At 38.1% G+C, this 20893-nt stretch overlaps 3 protein-coding genes across 5 annotated transcripts in view; 2 read left to right on the top strand and 1 right to left on the bottom strand.

The window, feature by feature from the left end:
* Window positions 1-2573, bottom strand: part of mre11a (MRE11 homolog A, double strand break repair nuclease) — a 136602-nt gene extending 134029 nt beyond the window's left edge. For 2 of the 3 annotated variants that reach the window (XM_022679206.2, XM_022679207.2), the window contains exons 1-2: window positions 2489-2573; window positions 615-690 (exon numbers count right to left, since the gene is read on the bottom strand). In XM_022679206.2, the coding sequence (XP_022534927.1) occupies window positions 615-637 (23 nt within the window). In that variant the 5' untranslated portion in view covers window positions 638-690; window positions 2489-2573. Of the gene's footprint in view, window positions 1-614; window positions 691-2387; window positions 2407-2488 lie in introns of those variants that run through there. The other variant, XM_049478461.1, reaches the window with a different exon arrangement.
* Window positions 2574-2611: 38 nt separating this feature from the next.
* On the top strand, window positions 2612-15415 carry ankrd49 (ankyrin repeat domain 49). The gene is made up of 3 exons (XM_007252989.4): window positions 2612-2719; window positions 3576-3804; window positions 13483-15415. The coding sequence occupies exons 2-3, from the start codon at window positions 3589-3591 to the stop codon at window positions 13933-13935; spliced, it is 669 nt and encodes a 222-aa protein (XP_007253051.2). The 5' UTR covers window positions 2612-2719; window positions 3576-3588; the 3' UTR covers window positions 13936-15415.
* Window positions 15416-17700: 2285 nt separating this feature from the next.
* Window positions 17701-20170, top strand: LOC103027021 (alpha-(1,3)-fucosyltransferase 4). The gene has a single exon (XM_007252990.4). It carries the CDS (start codon window positions 18385-18387, stop codon window positions 19711-19713), a length of 1329 nt encoding a protein of 442 aa, XP_007253052.3. The 5' UTR covers window positions 17701-18384; the 3' UTR covers window positions 19714-20170.
* The last annotated feature ends 723 nt before the right edge of the window (window positions 20171-20893 follow it).

The raw sequence follows: 20893 nt of genomic DNA, 5'->3' as shown, positions 1-20893 counted from the left end.
GTTTTAACACAGCAAATGCGCAGGCTACAGTGTATTAATACTCACCTTTGAACGGTGAAAGAGCTAGCACTGTGGCTAGCGGCTAATACTAATACTGCTCCAGCCTCAGTGCTGGAGAAACTTCAATGAAACTCCTTTATAACACTATATTTCAGGGAAAATGAAAGGATTTTAAGTGTGCCTTAAATTGAGAAACAGTATCCTCTATGAAATATGCATTATTCACTATGAACTATAGAGTAAGCTAATTTGTTCAGTAACTACTATACAATAAGCTACTTAGCAAAATAATTGATTTTTTAACTGTTATGATTACTGGGCAACTACTACAAATTATTCAGTATCCACTACAAAACGTTCTTTATCCACTATGAATTTTCCAGTAAGTCCTGTTAAATAATGCAGATACAACTACAAACTTAAGTTTGTTACAATAGCCCAAAAAATTTAAGAGGGTGCAAAAACAGAGCATCTGTGTCTAAGAGTTAAAAATCTTCTGATTAGACAGACGGTTAGGCTATATTAGGTGTTTTCTAAATCTACATATTTGATGCACTTCTGCATGCAAATATATTCACTAAAATGTGTGTTCATAATTCAATAAGTGCACTTACATTGTATTTCCGGCGGAGGTCATATTGAGAGGGCGGAAAATTAGGTCATCAGATAAAAGGCTAAAATTTCAAGAGTCTGTGGAGAGAAATTAAAAATGGGCCACTGAACATTAGCAAAAATACTGCAGGTATTTCTGCTTCATTCCAAAAGTTTTCACTAAACCCTTTAGACTTTAGACTTCTTTTACATGTCAGCATAAATCTGACTTAAATATCTGACTTGCTCATTTATGTATTGAGGAAATGTATTTGCTATTATATATCTGTAAATGGAGAGTATGTGACATTCTAGAATTAGCAGATCATTTGGCGGTAAAATTAGGAGTCAAGTGTTTTTAACCAATGAGATGAAAATCAGGTGTTACAAAAGTTACAAAAACATTTTTAAAAAGTTTGGACTTCAACAATCCACAGTCAGACAGATTGTGTACAAATTAAGGAAATTTAAGACCATAAGACCATTAAGACCATACACTCAGCAGAAGTAATCCCACCAATAATAAGACAAAGGAACCCAAGGTAACTTCTAAGCAACTGAAGGCCTCTCACACATTGCCTAATGGTAATGTTCATGAGTCTACTGCCACTAAAGAAGTGTTTGGTTTTGAAAATGTCAATTTTTTGTGTATTGTTTTTCAATAAAGAGATCAAGTGCAGTGAAATGTAATGTAATAGTGATTTTGCATTTCATTTTGGCACATATCCTGCTTAATGTTAGTGTAGAAAAGCAATGCATCTTGCTTTTACATTTTTCCACGGTCATGTTTTCTTTTCAATTTGGCAATTCCTCTCCATTAACAAAAAAAGGTGTGCATGGCAGGTTTACAAGGCGAAAGCCGCTGCTATCCTAGCCCTTTCACAATAATTACATACAATAAATGGACATGACCTCAATAATATTTGATAACCGTGATATTGTGTACTGTGTTCATTTGAATGTTTGTTCACATATACAGCAGTGAATAGTATTTTAGAAATGACCAATGTTTCAATAGCTATGACTCCACACAAACAGTAGAGTAGGTGCAGAAAATATACATTTTCCAAACTATAATTATTTGAAAATGTGTTGTATTTAAATGAGTTTAATTGTTTTGTTATGCTATACTATTTTTTTTTGTCAGTGGAATTTAAATATTTTTTAAATGACTATCATTCATTGCAATAATTTCTGGGATGATATATCTCTATATGTCCAGAGATAAATTCTATTGTGACAGGCCCAGCCATTCAAAATTTTGAATGGCTGTCAAGATCACAAAAAAATTAAGTAAGGAAAAAGGAAAAACACTCCAGTGCAGCATAAACACAAACACCGTTTAGGTGGTATCATGATGTGGGTATGTTTTGCTGCAATGCCAGAGTGTATTCATGTAGGTTAGTATGTATTAAAACAAAAAAAAAGGTAAAACTTTAATTAGCCAATTAGTAACAGTATGCATGAGAAGAGAAGCTAGCATATAGGTTAGCTAATACAGCTTCACAGCTTTTGGAGTTAAAACTTTACTGTATAACTGCATGTTTCAGGGTGTATTCGTGTAGGTTAGGAAACCTTAGTGCCGCTTAATTTAAAAAATCGTCAAACTTGCGGAATGCAAAAAATATACTGTAAACATATTAATGAGCAATATATTGCATTTCTAGCTAACTCTTATATTCTACTCCCTTCCTATAAGGACTGTTTACACTTCCATTAGCCAGCTAGTGTCTTATTTCTTCAAAAGCTCCCTTTAAACCCCCATAAACACACTGTATGACAACAATAATAAACACCTAGAAATCGGCTCAGTCACACAGCGCCACATTTAGTGTATAAAATCAGCTAATTTCTGTAATAACGACATAAACAGCACATTTCCATAAAGCCCATTTACCTCTCACAGGGAGCAGAGACAACACGTGAAATTTCCCTCCCCCGGAATTCGTCGGTGAGCAAGGTGCATGATGGGACTTGCAGTTTTCCTTCTCAGAAGCACTAATAGTGAAGCGGTGATGAAAAACTACATTTCCCAATCCAGCCGCGCCTAAAGGGATCCCGGGCTGTGGGTCCACGCAGGTTCATGTTTATGGCTGTATGAAGGTTTTCTGCACTGCGTTAAAAAGCGGTAAGCGCTTTTCTGAATCTACAGAAGCGGATAATATGTAGTAAATGTGTTTTCTAGCTATTTATACATGTTATTTATTGCGCATACCTATTTATTCTAGCTAAATACGCTTAAATGCTGTTGGTTTAGCTTGTTTAGCTCTCTATTTGTATTTGGGTGAATGCAGAATGGTGGCAACCTATAGAATAAATCAGTCTTTTTCTTTCTCTGTCTCTCTCTCTCTCTCTTTCTCTCTCTGTCTCTCTCTCTCTCACACACACAAACACACTGTCTGTTCTATCAGACATATCTAGTTCATATTTATATATACTAGTGCATCACAAAAAAATATAGTGTCATTGAAATGTTAGTTTAATTCAGTAATTTAGTTAAAAATGTGAAACTCATATATAGATGTATTACACATAAAATGATCTATTTTAAGCGTTTGTTTTTTTATTGTTGATGATTATGGCTTACAGCCAATGAAAACACAAAAATCAGTACCTCAGAAAATTATATTATTATATAAGACCACTTGGTATTTTTTGGCATTTTTTTGAAAGTGTGCCAAGTCCTGCTGGAAAATGAAATTTGCATCTCCATAAAAGTTGTCAGCAGAGGGAAGCATGAAGTGCTGTAAGATTTTGTGGCAAAACACTGCACTGACTTTAGACTTGATAAAACACAGTGGACCAACACCAGCAGATGACACACATGTCTCTTCAAACCATCACTGATTGTAGAAACTTCACACTAGATTTCAAGCAGCTTGGAAAGATCTCTCATCATGAGGCACACTACCCAACAGTAACGTCTGAGAGCACAGACTGTCCCATCTATAATAAGGTTTTATTTTTCTTTTTTTTTCTTTTAGGCTGTTGTCAAGGATGGACTTTCCAGAAGGTTTCAACCAGCTGGAGCTGCTGCAGACTCATGGTCACATGATCCCAGTAGGAACAGAAAGTGCCTGGGAGGAGGAAACGGGTGAGGACGATGATGACTATGATGAAGGACAGCACAGCGAGGAGTGGTACGAGCAGCAGGAGGTTAAGCTGAAGGACAGTCCGGCAGAGCTGATGCTCTGGGCTGCAGAGAAGAACAGGGTAAGTGATCCTTATCTTGTCACACAACCACACAGAATACAGAATTAAGCAGTGGAAAACAAATTGCTCTGCCTGGGAGGTCCCAGATAGCGGGTGCAGCGCATCTTTCTATGCAGTGCAGTTGTGGCTACAGTAGTGGAATTGTTTAAGCTCTGCAGAAGAATATGTATCTGCAATACATTTCACACAGTGCTGGGGACAGAATGCAATGGGTTACAAAAAAGTGACCAAACATAATACATTATAACATATTTTTAAAATAAATATCAGGATATTTTACAATTAAATTAGGGCTGTCAACGTTCAAGCGTTAACATTTTTTATGCTAAATAATTACGTCACCAAGTTTGACCCCAGCTTCAGTTGTAATCTGCCCCACCCAATGCACAGTTTTTTTTTTTTAGCTGAATGACTGAAAAGCTCCAACACGGACAACACAATGACAGAGGAGTCATTCCCCAGTGTGCGATGTCCAGTGGTAATGCTGTAGTCAGACTACTTATAAATGAATGATAAAGTCATGATTCATCCATATTTCTCTTATAAATTCAAGTGAATATGATGGAATCATATCAGTGTGTTGTGCAAATTTTCAGCTTTCTGTGTTAAAGCATCTTCACACTGCACAGATATATGCACTGGAACACCTTCTTGCTCCTGCACCAGACAGCTCTGACCAATCAGAGGAGACAATGTGCTTGCGTGGCTCATTGGTGCGCATTTAGGTTCATGCCTGTGTGAAACCAAACCAAAAAGAAGGAGGAAAACTACGAGTAAACAAATTCATCAACTTATCCGAACCATAGAAAAAAATACAGGTGTGAAAACTGGCGAACAAGTGCTAGTAGTAGTTTAATCGGCTGACATCACTAGTTTAAATGTGTTCTGGCCACTTTAAATCCTCTCCCACAGCTGTTTCTATCATTTTAAAGCAAAAGAAATTGATAGGAACAGGAGCAGGACCCAAAGAAAGAAGAGATGGATCAAATAATAAGACCACAAAATAGTCGACCACAAAAACAACCATTATTTGTGGCCCTAGTTCACATCTGAAATGAATGTGTTCTAGGTGATCTGATTATACTGTAAGTGGCCAGCACACTTTACAGTACAGGTGTGAACAGGATACAGAGTATCTCAAGGACTCACCGTAATCTGATCACTCAAACCACATTCATAGGGGGTCAGAGGCGTATACTGAATGACAGCATTGTTAAAGCAGTGTTAACGCCCAACAGCAAAGCACTGAATGCATTGACCACGTCACTACTAAAACACTATACACAATAGCCCAGTTAGCTGAGCACACTACAATTACCATATTTTTCATACTAGGCACACCAGATTATAAGGTGCTCTTAATGAACATCTATTTTCATACATAAGGCGCACCGGATGGAAGGCACATTATGTACCACTAGTAAGGAACAAGGGTGTCGCCATGTTTTCCTTCTACTTTAGCAGGTCTCAGGTCTGAAAGTTACGTAAAGCTGAGCTAAGTTAACAAAACTGTAATTCTTATAATAATAAAAAAAACATTTGATACCAGAGCTGCATGTTAATCTACACAGATTTCTCTCCAGAAAACTGTTTATATGGGTGAGTAAAGCGCTTCCATTTATTAACAGTAAGCTTAGATTTTCAGATTTCCACTAAGGCTGGGAGCCGCAGCATTAGCATTTGCATTAGAGGCTAACAGTAATTGCCACCCGGCAGCGCTACACTAAGGAAGCCGGAAAGTGTTTTGATAAACTAGGAAAATATAACACGGTAAACACACAGGCTACAGTCCGATAATACTTACCTCTAAACAACGAAAGAAAAAGTGCTTAGTGCCGTTAGCGGGTAATGCTAATACTGCTCCAGCAGTGCTAGCTGGGGTTAGCAGTAGCCTACAGGCCGATAATACTCACCTCTGAACGGCAAAAGAGCTAGTGCTTAGCGCAGTTAATGCTAACCGGATTATAAGGTGCACTGGCGATTTTTGGGAAAATTATAGGATTAAAAAACAAAAATGGTACACGCTAATAAAGAATACAGTATTTGCATGTTTTGGCAATAATTTATGATCAGATCACCCAGGACTGATATTAAAGCCAGGTGTAAATGGAGCCTAAAGAAAAAAAGTGGCCCATAAGTGGAAGCACTAGGAAGAGCTTTTCTGATAAATTGGCCAGGATGTTTTTTTTTTAATCACCTTGTTTAATCAAATGAATCAGGAGTGTTAATATCAGTATATGCAGCCGTGCAATCTCACAGCTCTCTCAGCCAGAGCTCGCCACCCTGCTTATTTGTTTCCTCCTACTTCATAGGAATTTTTGCATCAAACATGCAAATGAGATCTTTCAGTGCCTTTGAACTTTCATGCAATTATTGTTCACGCTTTTTAGCATAATTGCTATGAAGTAGAAAGACACCTATGAGCTCTACGTCAGGATGGCGAGCTCTGGCTGAGAGCCCGTTGTGTTGCACAGCTGCACATACTGATATTATTAATCCTGATTTAGTTAATTAAACAAACTGATTTTATGAAATACCTACTTTCGCTAAATGACCACTTCATTAGAAACGTCTTCTGTTCCTTGTGCTTCCACTTACCGACCACTTTATTATAAACACCTAAATCAAGTCAAATTAAATTTATTCATAACTATCACTTTTTACATCTGATGTCATAAAGCAGTTTTCGCAAAGCAGAAATCGGTTAGCAGGACAGATAATCAGATACAACATAAAACTTAGAACTCCCAGTGAGCAAGAGTGACAAAGAAAGCTTTATAGGAACTGATGCTGCCTTCAAGTCCTCCTTGAAAATTCCTACTTACGAGGTTGGAGGTCGTGAATACGACTTGACGTTCGTTCGAGTGTTTTGTCAGGTTGAAATGAAAATCCTTTTGTTTAGACTTTTGGTCTATTATCATTAAAAAAACAGGAGTTTTATTTTGCTCTACTCCAAAAGAATGAAGCGAATAATGTTTTTATCCAATTAAAACCGTAAATCATACTAGACTTTTTTTCACAATTTTTCATGCATTGCTAGTGATTTTATTAGTTAGCTAAAATCAACCTGCAGGTGTTTAATTGTTAAGCAGTTTACAATATGAACTGTCTGCATCAACTTTTTGAATTTATTTACCAATGTAAATAAATGTAATTTATTTTTTTGTCTCTTGTTACTGGCACGCCCCCAACTGGGGAAACTCAGATTTTTAGATAAGCTCAGAGTTTCTGCAGTTGGGGGCGTGCCAGTAACAAGACAGAGACAAATCAATTATTTAAATTTATTTACATTGATAAATAAATGTAATAAATCGATGCAGTGGTTAGTACGAGTTTGTGGTTGTGTTTGTGTGCTCTCATCTCCTAAATACGGTATTTCCAACAGACTACTTGGTCAGACTACTTATGAATGAATGATAAAGTCATGATTCATCCACATTTCTCTAATATATTCAGGTGAATATGATGGAAGCAACTAGAAAATTGCTTGTAATCTTGTAAAGTCCATGTAAACAACAGTGTAGTTGGTAGTGAGGAGTGAGCAACTTTTCTGAGGCAGGTTAAATTGAAAGATAGACAGCTGATCTGTGGTGAATGACTTCAGTCAATCTGGCCTGATAGGTGGGCAATCATCAACTGATGAAATTATTTATGACTGCATATATGAATAAAATAGAATATGCAAAATTGTGTGTGGCTAATGACTCAGGCAGATCTAAATAAAACAGCCTAACTAAAGGGAGAGAGCCAAGCCAGAAAGTAACATAGACACAGAGGCACTTAAAAACACTGGCATCCGCCCACTCCACCATCCACAAACCTGAGTGATTGTGTGCAGCGGGCAATACACTCACACCAGCATCTCATTTTAGCACAATTCCCTTTGTCCATAACTTCTGCATCTGCAGCAATTTATCTAAGGTAAAAACATTAGTTACCAAAAGCTGAACTACAAAATTCTAGACATAAACATTAAAAAGGTCTGAGTCCCTAACGTGTTCTGGAAGTTTATTCCAGAGTTTGGGGGGGGGGGGTGTTACATAATATACCATGTACATTTACTTGAAATACCTACTGTATCTTGCTGCAGGTTATAAGAACTTATCTAAGCTATGACAAACATTTCGTATTAGAAGATGAGCTGCAGTCTCTAACTGCACACCATTAATATGTAGAACTTGTTCTGCTGTGTGTGTGTGTGTGTGTGTGGCCCTGCCCAGACTGCTGTAATGTGATGTGCATGCAAATGGAGCTCACTGGGGTGCAACAGCAGTGTCTCTACATTTGCTTCCAGCTAAAATACAGTTTCTCTATTTATTTCTTTAATCAATATACAGCTCTGGAAAAAAATAAGATTTTTGATTTTGCTAGATTGAAAACCTCTGGAATATAATCAGCAGAAAGATGGATGATCACAAGCCATCAAATCAAGCTGAACTGCTTGAATTTTTGCACCAGGAGCGGCATCAAGTTTTCCAAAAGCAGTGTGTAAGACTGGTGGAGGAGAACATGCCAAGATGCATGAAAACTGTGAATAAAAACCAGGGTTATTTCACCAAATATTGATTTCTGAACTCTTTATGAATATAAACTTGTTTTCTTATTTGACGTCTCAAAGCTCTACCATTTCTCATTGTCTGCCAATAAATGCTCTAAATAATAATATTTTTATTCTGCATTTGGTAGAAATGTTTTCTTTAGTTTTTAGACTAAAAAACAATGTTCATTTTACCCAAAACATATACCTATAAATAGCTAAATCTGTTTTAGAAACTGAAGTGGTCGCTTATTTTTTCCAGAGCTGTGTATGTGTTATATTTTCTGATCAGGATGTTTAAGCACTGGCATCTCTTGAAAGCAGTTCTTCACTCAATACTGTATGTGATCTTATTTGGATTGTACTTTAAAGAGTAGAATTAACCAAACAAAAAAAAACTATTGTTCCATCTCAATCATATATTAGTCATAATTCTTCAATTTTGTCAATCATGTAAGCTGATCAGATCACATCCGCAAATGAAAGATGAAGGCTCCTTGGTCACAGAAATCTACAGATTCTCGTTTAACTGCTAGATGGCACTATAGAGCACTCAGAATTTACCAGCCAGTGTTTTTTTCTTTGGTCTCACTCTTGCCATTTCTGACTTAAACTTATGTATTTCTAGAATGTGTAAGACTAACACACCTTGTGGAGGAAAGAGAATAGAGATTTCTAAAGGCACCACTAACTTGATGTTAGTGTTGTACTCTTGAGAGTGTGTCTTTTAGCCTAAAAAAAGAGTAGCTAATAGCACAGCAACTCTTAACCACACATAACCACCACCAAAAGTATAGAAGCAACAGTCAGAAAGCTAAATAAATCACATTCAAAGTGCTGGAGTTTTTAAAAAGTAAAAAGACATTTCCTTTTGAGAGAAGATGGAGGGAACATTAAAGCATGCCCACATGATAACGCATTACTACCATGTTTTCCTGGAAAGGTCAAACCCCGTAAATTGTCTGTTTCTGCTCCTCACTAAACAAATCTGCAAGTGGTGACCGCTTCTTCAAAAGAGGAACATGTCCTTTTACTTTGTTGTCAGTGTGAAAAAAGTAGCAAGCTTTTAAAAGAGGTGCCTTTTGATAAAATTACGATTTCGTGAACATCCTTCATCACATATTCCATCTGGTGGCATTACATTTGCTTTATGTGCTTTACCATGAATAGAGCAAGGATTGCAAGTACTGTTTGGGGCTGCTCCGTCTTTAATCCTTTTAATAAAGTTGCTGTTTTTCAGTCGTGGAGGCTGCTTTTTATCGCTTGTTATGCCTTTTAGAGTTAGCTCTTCAAAAATCTGTTTACCCGTTGTGCTCAAGGGCAGTGTCAGTGTCATTTTTTAAGATTTGCTCTGAATGAGCACTTTCATCCCTGTCATCTTGCAATAATCACCCATTTAGAAAGTAAACCTTGACATCAATCACATCACAGCCTTCAAACTTTTATTTTGAAGGGGTTTTAGGATGTTAGTGGAATTCTCCTTTGAGAAATGAACTGAACCAACACCAGCTGCTGCACCATTTCTCCAAAAGTACAGAGTAAATCAGCCAGGAGGCAGTCCTCTACTCTACACCTCTGGAGAGGCTGTAGGTGCGAGAACATGAGCTGAAATGAGGGTTTGATTGCATTTCTTGAGTCAGGTCAGGCACTGATGTTGGCAGATTAGTTCTGCCACTCCAGCTCATCCCAAAGCAATTGGATGGAGCTTCAAAACTCCAGATAGCCCTCTTGTCCTCACTGGACATTAGGCACAGAACATTCCCTTCTATCCACTTTACTCTAAAACACCCACTGTTTAAAGAGGCTGTGTCTTCTGCATTTGTGTGATAATATCTGTTCAGTTGATATTAAATTGTTTTTGGTTGTATCGTATTTTAAATAAATGTAGTCTGAAGTAGCTGCTGCTGTGGACACTAATTATAAAGTAGCTAGCTATGCTAACCCAACATATTCCAATGGGCTATTTAACTTTATTTACAGCTATTTAAACTAGCCTGCTTAAATAGTTCCTCAAAGCATCCTCTTCATAAAACTTGTGGGTAGCCAAGGACCAGAAAGGGTACATCTGTTTAGTTTTAATAACTTCTAATGTTGGTCACATTTCTCATTTTTCTTTCTTTGGAAAAGAGGCTTTTATAATGTTATGGCTGAAAAATGCAGTTAAGCATAACTAATCACCCTTAAAGGTGCAAGCTGTGGCTAGGGTAATAATGCTAGCTGAACTAGCTGGCTAAATTAGCCTTAGCATTTGTTTGTTTACCACATTTGTTTGTTTTCCCTTCTCTGTCTAAATTTCACTCACTCGTGACTTGACTTGAGTAGCACCTCTGAGGTACATTTAATGATTAGATCAGCATACTACACTAATGTTACACTAGTTGAGTAATATTACACTGCTAAAGTAAGTTCATGAGTAAAATTGCATTGCTGAAGTAAATTCATGTTTAATAAAAATCACTGTTGAGGTAAATTTGTGACCTAAACTTTTTTAATTGTAGTGTATTTTTGTTTTTTAACAGAAAAACACAATATATTTTGGGGTATTACATTTATTCAGGGGTAAAATTAAAACAATCTGTGAAAAATGTTTCATTTTGTTTGTCATGGACAAAAAAAAAAACATTTTTCTTCATTTCTAGCTGCAATTCAGTCCTCAGGAACAGACCATAAGTAAGCTGTGTGTAGATATGGACATCTACACAAGTTTTTTTTTTTTTTTATAAATAAGAAGTGTGTATATGTGTGTGTTTTAAAATGTCATTAACATCCCAGCGAGAACATCTATTTTGAGGTGTTTTATGGCACTGAAAGGTTTCTCCTGATGGGAATGATTATGATGCTGTTGTTTCTAATCTCTGAAGTGGAGAGAAGCTCTCATTATGCTAAATGTCACCAAGTTCCAGCGACCTTCTTAAGATACTCATCCGAGCTGGTAGAGTTTGAAACTTATAACTTAGAGAATCTGAGATCTAAAAGACTCATGAAAGTGTTCCTCACTTTCTGTGCAAACAGTTCAATAAGTGCAACTTCATATTATTAGTCTATATGTTTCGACTCGCTCACCGTCCACTTTATTTGAAACGCCTACCTTATGCCTCCGCTTGGTTTATGAGATTTCCCTGTGGTACAGGTTCACTAGGGGCAGGTATTTTTAATGGAGCAGATGGCCGTCAGTGTTTATTGGTGTAAAGTGTTTTTATCTGATCTTACATCTTCCTCTGTGTGTGTGTGTGTGTGTGTGTGTGTGTGTGTGTGTGTGTGTGTGTGTGTGTGTGTGTGTGCGCGCATGTCCCCCCTTAATTAGTTTCACTGTGGTAAATCAGTACATAGAAACAAACATTACTATACAGTAGTTCTGGGTGGTATACCGGTTCTTATGATATACTGGAGTGAAAACTAGAACCAGTAAGCATTTCTCTCATACCGCCATACCACTAGAGGCGCTGCAGAGCGCCGTGTAGAATAGCATCACCAAAGAAGCATATACAGCTCACTAGCTAATGCTAGACAGTTAGCATAACAAGCCTATACACTGGAGTCACAGCAAACTAGCTCATTTCTTTGGAGGCACTGCGTCTCGTGCTCTCCTGCCTGGAGAAACATGAGAACAGAACTTTATCAGAGGAGCTCCTGCTGCTGTGCCTCACTGTATGAGTGTTTTTATCTAATAATAGTAAAATAGAAAAACAGCAGCAGACGAGCCCAGTATCAGTCCTGGGTACAAAGTCATTTATTCAACACAAGAAATTAAACTTCCTAAAGCTTATATATATATATATATATATATATATATATATATATATATATATATATATATATATATATATATATATATATATATTAGTACTGTAGCTTAAAGGATAATATTAATGCACACTGAATTACATTTTTTAAAGTTGTTTGCTTATCTCTTTTTACATTCTTCAACTGTTTTTTAATGTAATTTTGTGGGACAAAGTAAACCAAATACTAATCAAAGCCTTGATTTAAAGCCTTAGTGTTTTATATTATAAGTACAGTAACAGTAAATAAAGTCAAAAACTTATGTTAAAGCCCATTCATGCAAAATAATAATAATAATAATAATAATAAAAATACAGTGATATACCGTGAAACCATCAGAATCTATATAAAAAAAAAAAGATATGCTATACGTTTTTGGTCATACCGCCCAGAGTTATTCAGTGTACTCAGAGAATTGTGACAAGGTATTTCTGACTGATATTTCATTTTATAGAGTTTTTAGTTTTAATATTGTTGTTTCAGTCATTAAAATATACATTTAAGTATTGTATTGGGACTCTGTATTGGCAGATACTCAATAAAATGACTCAGCAAAATGTGATTGGGACATCCCTAACAATTACAAAATTAGTTCTCTGAAAATCTATTTTCATATCCGAACAAAACCTGTTGTAATTAAAATATCCACAAATTAATCGATTTAGAATTTAATTGGAAATCAGAATCTTATCAATTTGGGAAATCAGTGCTGCTCCAGAAGAAAGAAATTCCCTTAGACCTACCCGGTAGTATTGCTAAATTTTTTGAAGCTGGTTATCTTTTATCCCAGCACACACTAATTTCCCGAAGTTTAGCTTGGTTTGTGCTCCTTGCTTTTGCTTTGTCAGGTGTTGAATTTGAGATTCCCTTTGCAGACAGTGGAAAAGAAAACCAGGCCTGTTTCCACGTAGCAATTCGCATTATTATTACATAACTGGAAGTGATGTGCTGCTCTCCAGTATCAACAACACCATATTCTCCTATTCTCCTAAAGTTGCTGTCATTTTTATTTTTTGGCATGTTACATTGACAGGACAAAGTTTCCAGATAAAGAACTAATAGTATCAGTACCAACTTTCTGATTTTAAACCATTCGTGTTAATGAGACAATGGATGAGCCTTGGGACAGAAGATAGTTATAATTATAAATGACTGAGTAATGATTAAATTGAGCAGAGTTTAGATGGTGCATTTAGATGGTAATTACTGTTCATTAGTCTCAGTGAGACTGTGAGCTATTGGGTTTTTAGTGCAGAAATCAATCAAACATTTCAAAATGCAGTTTCAGATCGATGTATTGAATCTCTGATATTGATTTCTTACACTAATGTTAATTATTCCTCATCTTTTCTTCACAGCTGGCAACAGTGAAGCGTCTCCTGGAGTCTGATCCTTCCTTGGTTAATTGCCGTGACGACGATAGCTACACCCCTCTTCATCGTGCAGCGTACAGTGGCCATCTGTCTGTGGTCTCGGCTCTTCTGGACGCAGGGGCGGAGCTTCACGCACGGACGGTGGACGGCTGGACTCCACTCCACAGCGCCTCCCGCTGGGGGCACACCGCCATAGCGTCCTGTTTACTGCGCCGGGGGGCAGAGGTCAACGCTGTGACGACGGGCCGGCTCACGCCCCTTCAGCTTGCAGCGGGAAACCCTGCAGCAGCACTGACTTTGGAGCTGCTGCTGTCACAGCGCTCCCTGCAGGTCGGACTGAAGAACAGCGCCGGAGAAACGGCGTGTGACATTGCGCTCCGAACGAGTGCACACTACAGCCTGTTCGAAATGAAAGAACCGTGCAACAACGTTCACTGACCAGTTATGGAATTAAATGATACTGTAAAAAAAACTGTGAATGTTAACTGATAGTTTAAATTCTGATCTTCTTTTTATTCACAAAATAAAAACAGGACCAGAACTGAACCTTGTGGAACACCCTGGAATACATTTGTTTAAATAACAAGAGATACATTTTCCATATAAATAATATCAAAAATAAGGGATGCCCTGATCAGGTAATTTTGCCCCTTAACCCGATCCAAATCTCTTAATGTTCAGTACCAGACACTCCACTAACGATCCAATCTTTCTATAAATAATACGTGCTGCTGATTATTCTGAAGTAAAATTCAAATTTTTCATTCTGAACTGATTTATTTCATTTAGTAGTGTTTACTGTTTTATAGTGTGTTTAATATCTTCTAATCAAGTCTGACTGATTTATCTTATCCTTCAGTTCCCCGTTCCTTCAGTCAAAACACTGCAGCCAGGTCATCCACCCACTCTAGACTAATATCTGCTGTTGTTTGTCGACTACCGATGCAAAATTATCAGCAAGGTGAATCTCTGAATGCTCTGATTCAGGTTTCTATAGCATGTATGTGTTAGCATTAGCATAAGCTTTCACTCAGTTTTAAACAGAGAATAAAGAAAATAGTTTCAGGTAGTATGTTATCTGTCTTCATGCTCCTCTGTACAATACAGGTACATCTCAAAAAATGTGAATATCATTAAAAATGTCATTGTTTCAGTACATTTCAGTAATTCAGTTTAAAATGTGAAACTCATATATTATATAGATGTATTGCACACAAAGCTATCTATTTTAAGCGTTTATTTCTTTATTTATAATTGATTATGGCTTACAGTCAATAAAACCCAAAAATCAATGTCTCAGAAAATGTAAATATTATATAAGACCATAAGTGAGACATGTCATCTGCTGGTGTTGATCCACTGTGTTTTATAAAGTCTAAAGTCAGTGCAGTGTTTTCTTGGAAAATCTTACAGCACTTCATGCTTCTTCCCTCTGCTGACAACTTTTATGGAGATGTGGATTTCATTTTCCAGCAGGACTTGGCACACTGCCCACACTGCCAAAAGCACCAATTGTACTTATATAATATTTTAATTTTCCGAGACACTGACTTTTGGGTTTTCATTGGCTGTAAGCTGTAATAATTAACAACAATAAAAGAAATAAACACTTAAAATAGATCACTCTGTGTGTAATATATCTATATGGTATGTGAGGTTCACATTTTAAACTGATTTACTGAAATAATGTAATTTTTCAATGACAACCTAGTATTTCGAGATGCACCTTTACTTCCACACTGCAGATTCTAAATAAACTCCTTAATTTACCTTCTGAAAACTTTCCTTAGTGCTGCCAGCTGGACTAAAATGTCTGATAATGACTGAATACTGTGATTAGGAACTGGAATAAAACCTTAAAAAACAGATGATAAATTATCCATTCAAATATATTTGGATGGGACCTAATACCAAGTCACTGGAATGGAAAGGGACAACCCGATTAAAAAAAGACAGCTCTGAGAAATTTGGTGCCATTTATCTTAAATGTGGTCTGCTTGTTTTTTCTGCACTATCGCTTTAACTCTTTAGCCAAAGAGAAACTTGAATATAATATGTAACACGATGACATGAGTATTCAATAGGGCATTGTTTTTTTAGATCCTGGATCCAGAGAAGTGTTTGCACTGTGTGTCCGTGAGAACACACCTAGCCACGTATTCAATGAGCTTCTTGTGAAATAAATCCGATGTGTTGGAGTAGGGAACAAGAACTTGTGTGCTAGTCTTTCTCCTGCGGTTACATCAGGAGCAAGACTCTGGAACCATGCAGTTGGAGCTGTAATGTAAATATTTAATACTGGACTCCACCTCTGTTCAAACTTACAGTATGTATGTCTGAACCTACAAATAAATAATAAAAAAATAACACCAGAGCTGCATTCGCAGTGTTTTTTTATAAATATATTTACTGGTTGTATTTCTTTTTTTTGAACCAGTGTAGCTTTCCAGCAAACCACAGAAAACGTCGTTTGAATGCATTTCCTGTAACCTAGACTGAGGGCCTATTGTTTGGAAGTGGAAAACCACCCAGAGGAGCGTATGTGTGAGAGAGAGAGAGAGATAGAGTGTGTGTGTGTGTATGTGTGTGTGTGTGTGATACTCATCCACTGCTCCCGGGGAAAGTGCACGCTCGCTGTCAGCCTGCTGTCACTGGGATGTGTTGGATTTAAGGGCCTTTAGTCAAGGACAGGATCAGAACGGCTGTATCTCACTGCCTGAAGCCATCAGGGGCCCAATGGGGCATAAACTCCACCCTGAACACTGGTGCACTCAACTTTATAGCTTTTAGGGACCCTTGCTTTTGTATCATCAGCTAGAGGGTACAACTGTACCATACCTGTACATTGTAATGACTATAATGTTATATTTAAATGTTAATGTTTAAACATTTGGGATGCACTAGGCTTCCTGTTTAAGCCACAAACAGCTCAGGGAAAAAATGAAACACTTCACACTTCAGTTTCTGAATCAGTTTCTCTGATTTTGCTATTTATAGGTATATGTTTGAGTAAAATGTTCAGTGTTGTTTTTTTCTATAATCTACGGACAACGTTTCTCCCAAATTCCAAGTAAAAATATTGTCATTTAGAGCATTTATTTGCATAAAATGGCTGAAATAGAGAAATGGCTGAAATAACAAAAAAAAGATGCAGAGCTTTCAGACATCAAATAATGCAAAGAAAACAAGTTCATATTCAAAAGGTTTTAAAAGTTCATAAATCAATATTTAGTAGAATAACCCTGGTTCTCCTCCACCAGTCTTACACACTGCTTTTGGATCTTATTAGTCTTTACTCACTCCTGGTGCAAAAGTTCAAGCAGTTCAGCTTGTTTTGATGGCTTGTGATCATCCATCTTCCTCTTAATTATATTCCAGAGGTTTTCAATTTGGTAAAAATTTGGAGCTGTATATGTCCATTGAAAATGAATGAATTTTAGTATAATGCAAATATATTAAAGAACTTTAAAGAAAGAAGTCAGCTAAAAAAATTACTCCAGTTAAGTACAGATAACAAAAAAATTTACTTAAATAAGGTAACAAAATATTTGTACTTCGTTACTTAAGACCTCTGGCAGTAATGCTGTTGGATATCCCAAGATAAATAAGATCTTTATGCACCTAATTAGAGGTTGCAGTGTAATAAACACTTTTGGCCAATAGTCAGAATGGTATATATTTATACTTCTCATCCAACCACAATCAGATATTGGCGAGATTTATTATGTTTTTTTTTTTTACAATGAGAAGCCAGAATAAAAACAAGCTGAAATAGAAGTAACAAAACTATTTTTAAAATGTAAGGAGTAAAAGAAAACACAGATAATTGTGTAAAATGTATCAAAACAAATAATAACTCCAGTAAAGTATAGCTAACCCATATTTCTACTCAAATAAGGTAAAGAAGTATTTGCACTTTGTTACTTGACACCTCTGTTCAATACCTTGGTTGAATGAATGAGTCATTTACAAAGTTTTTTTTTTTTATTAAGATACATATTCTTGTTTAATCTCAGCCATGTATAAATGTAGCAGCTGAAAAGGAGAGTCAAGTCCGCTCCCGTTCACAGAAGTGTGAATGTGTATTTCTGTGTCACTGTGGCCCAGCAGTGGTGTGGTGAAGCCAGGCTTATTGAGAGTGATATGGAACCTCCCTCTCTCACCCACTGCTGTAGCCGAGCGGAGAGTAAACAAAGGAGCCTTTAGGCTGCAGCTCGGGTGCTTCTGCCACGTTGAGGGTTTTGTAGAAGGGCAGTTTCAAGAGTAAACAGGCTGGATTGAGTGGCTGGGCGGGGGGTTTTAGCTGAGCTCGGTCCACTATGGTGGGGAGAGCCATGCTACAAGTGCTGAGTAATGGGGGGAAACAAGTTCTGCAGGTACTGATATTGCGGAGGACTGAAAAGAGGAGTGTAGGGTACCAGAGAGGTAGCGGAGAACCACAGAGCACGAGTGATCGCTGTGCACAAAGGATTGTGTGTGGACTTTTTCACAGAGCTTGGACAAGTAGCAGAGGAGGACTGTGCCGTTGCGGGTTTTAGAGGAAGAAGACTGCGGTGTTGTGGGTACTGAGGAAGCCACAGGAGGGGAAAGAACTGTGGGATGGTTCCACAAGTTTGGGGCTTTTAAAGGTGCAGTTTAAGACTTTAAGACAATGAGACTGGGGGAATTCAAAGGATCAATGGGAAACAAAAGGACTGTACGCAGAAGCAACTCTGCAAGTATGAAGTGTTTGAGGTATTGAATGAGACAGTAAATGGACAAGGATTGCAGACGTGCTACAAGGATTGGGGTATGAATGAGGCAGTAAATGCAGAACAACTTTTAGGCTGGTAAAGGTGCAATAAACTAGGAGTTGCTGGCGAATTTCAGAAGGCTGCGTTGGAATATATGGCCATTTTCTCTATTTGCGTGAGCAACAGAGTGCGCCTGAAGCGACTGCGCATCCTCGCGCTGATTGTGCCTGCATTCCTGTTGCTTGTGCTCGCCGTGCCGCATGCTCTTGCACCAGCCACCTGGCTGAACTCAGACATAGACTCAGAGTCAGACCTGGATACACATGTGACACTACTGCTTCTGTGGTGGGCGCCATTCGGTAGCACACAAAAGCTTCCAGGCTCCTGTACAAGCTATGGAGTACGTGGGTGTGTGCTTACGCTGGACAGGGAGGAGTATGGGCATGCCGATGCAGTAATCATGCACCACCGTGACCTGGTTAATGAACCGGATGCGCTCCCGAAGCCCCCTCGTCCAGAAGGGCAGAAATGGATCTGGATGAACTTTGAGTCGCCCTCACACTCACCGTGGCTAGAGGGTCTGGATGGAGTTTTTAACCTGACCATGTCCTACCGCTTGGGGTCTGACATCTTTCTACCCTATGGCTACCTCCAGCGCCGTCGCCACAGCAATAGTGTCAACCCTCTGAACAGACAACATGGCAATGGCAAACATCACCAACATGCCATTGATAACCATCTTCTGGTCAATCGTAATGGTAATGGCAATGGCGATGCGAGAAATGGAGTCCATTCTTCGGTAGCTCGGCATGGCAATGACTTCAAGTCTCTGGTGGACCATCATAGCATTAACATCAACTATCCAGTGGATGAGGAAAATGTCAATGATGGCAATCTTTCTAGCAACAATGGCTATCCTGTGCCCTGGCGTAACATCCGGTCAGTCCGCAGGCGACGAACACTGGTTGCCTGGGTGATAAGCAACTGGAGTGAAGAGCAAGAAAGGGTACAGTTCTACTGGAGGCTTCGCCGTTACATCAGAGTGGACATATACGGCCGCCGAGCGCTCAGCCTGATTAATGACAGCGTCTTCCAGACCATCTCCGGCTACAAGTTCTACCTGGCATTTGAAAACTCCATCCACACGGACTACATCACTGAGAAACTCTGGCGTAATGCCCTGGAGTCCGGTGCAGTGCCCGTGGTTCTGGGACCACCACGGGAAAACTATGAGCGCTTTCTGCCTCCAGACGCTTTCATCCACGTCCACGACTTCAAATCTCCACGAGCTCTCGCTGCCTATCTCTTGTATCTGGATCGAAACCCAGCTCAGTATCGCCGCTACCTGGCCTGGAGGCATGACTACACCGTGCACGTGACCTCATTCTGGGCGGAGCATTACTGTGCTGCCTGCCGGGCTGTCCAAGCCAGTCGCAAGCAACGGAAAACAATTAAACACCTAGGATTCTGGTTCCAGTCTTGATGGACATGGGAAACTATTATTACTATTAGGAGACAGACTCAGGAATATTAAGTTGCAATTCGTTTTTGGGGATATCCTGCCCTTTTACACAGCTAAAGGTTATAGAAAGGGAAATTGTACTACTGTATAAGTGCTGTATCACAGTCTAACTCTATTGGAACTGTAGTAAATGGTAATGACTTGTTATGATTCGAGCAATCCAAGTGGGGTTTCTTGTGAAATTGTGGTTCATTATTGAGAAATGTACTGAACATTCAAACCCACCATGTATCTTCTTAGTTGTATATGGATAGTTGGTGATGGTAAAAAAAAAAAAAATACAACTCTGAATAAAAAATATTTTGGGACATTTTTTTTGTCGCACTATGAAGGTACCACTCCACAGCTTTAATCTTAATCTAAATTTAATAAAGGGAGTTTTAGAGGTGCTTTTCCATTCCATCACCTCCACTGTGAACAGTTCTGACTCTGCACGTTACTCTTGACTGATCTACATAAAGGGGTTCACAACGTTTTGCAGCCCAATCAGCTCACTACAAAATGTTCTGAAACATTCTGAAACTTTAAAAAAATATATATACTGTAAAATGAAGACACCGTTTTGTCACAATTTAAATTTATTGTAGTTATTGTAGAATTTTTAACATTTTAAAGCAGTACATGGTACAAAATGAATTCTATTTTTCCTTTTGTAAACATTTCATATATTTTTCAAAATGATTTAAAAAGTTCATCACAGTTTACTTTAACAAAACTTTCAGTAGAGCCATTTTAAACTACATTAGGTTCTGTTCCTTCTGTTTTCAACTTATGTGTTAAAAAAAGAATAAAAAAGAGAGAGATCTATAGAGAGAGAAAGAGACAGACAGAAAAAATGTTTAGCACCCTAATTAGAGAGTGAAAATCATCTTTATTTTGCCGGCTCTGTTCTCAGTAGTCTTTCACGTGTTCTGGTAATGATCTCAAATAGCCGTAATTGGACAGGAAACAAAAGTCATGTCAGGCTGTTACTGGAGGGTGGAATGATGAATCAGATCCATTATGCTCATGGGTCTGTTCACTCTGTTCCCACCGAATCTCCACCAGTTCAGTTATGTCTAATGCTTCATCTTCTCATGCTTCTTCACGCAAAGCAGGCCGCCTGCTGAAATATGAGAGGGGGAAATCTCATGATGATTCA

This window comes from Astyanax mexicanus, chromosome 4 (genome assembly GCF_023375975.1).
Source record: "Astyanax mexicanus isolate ESR-SI-001 chromosome 4, AstMex3_surface, whole genome shotgun sequence".
NCBI lineage: Eukaryota > Metazoa > Chordata > Actinopteri > Characiformes > Acestrorhamphidae > Astyanax > Astyanax mexicanus.
Note: the sequence above shows the minus strand (reverse complement) of the source record. Positions and strands in the feature narration are given on the sequence as shown.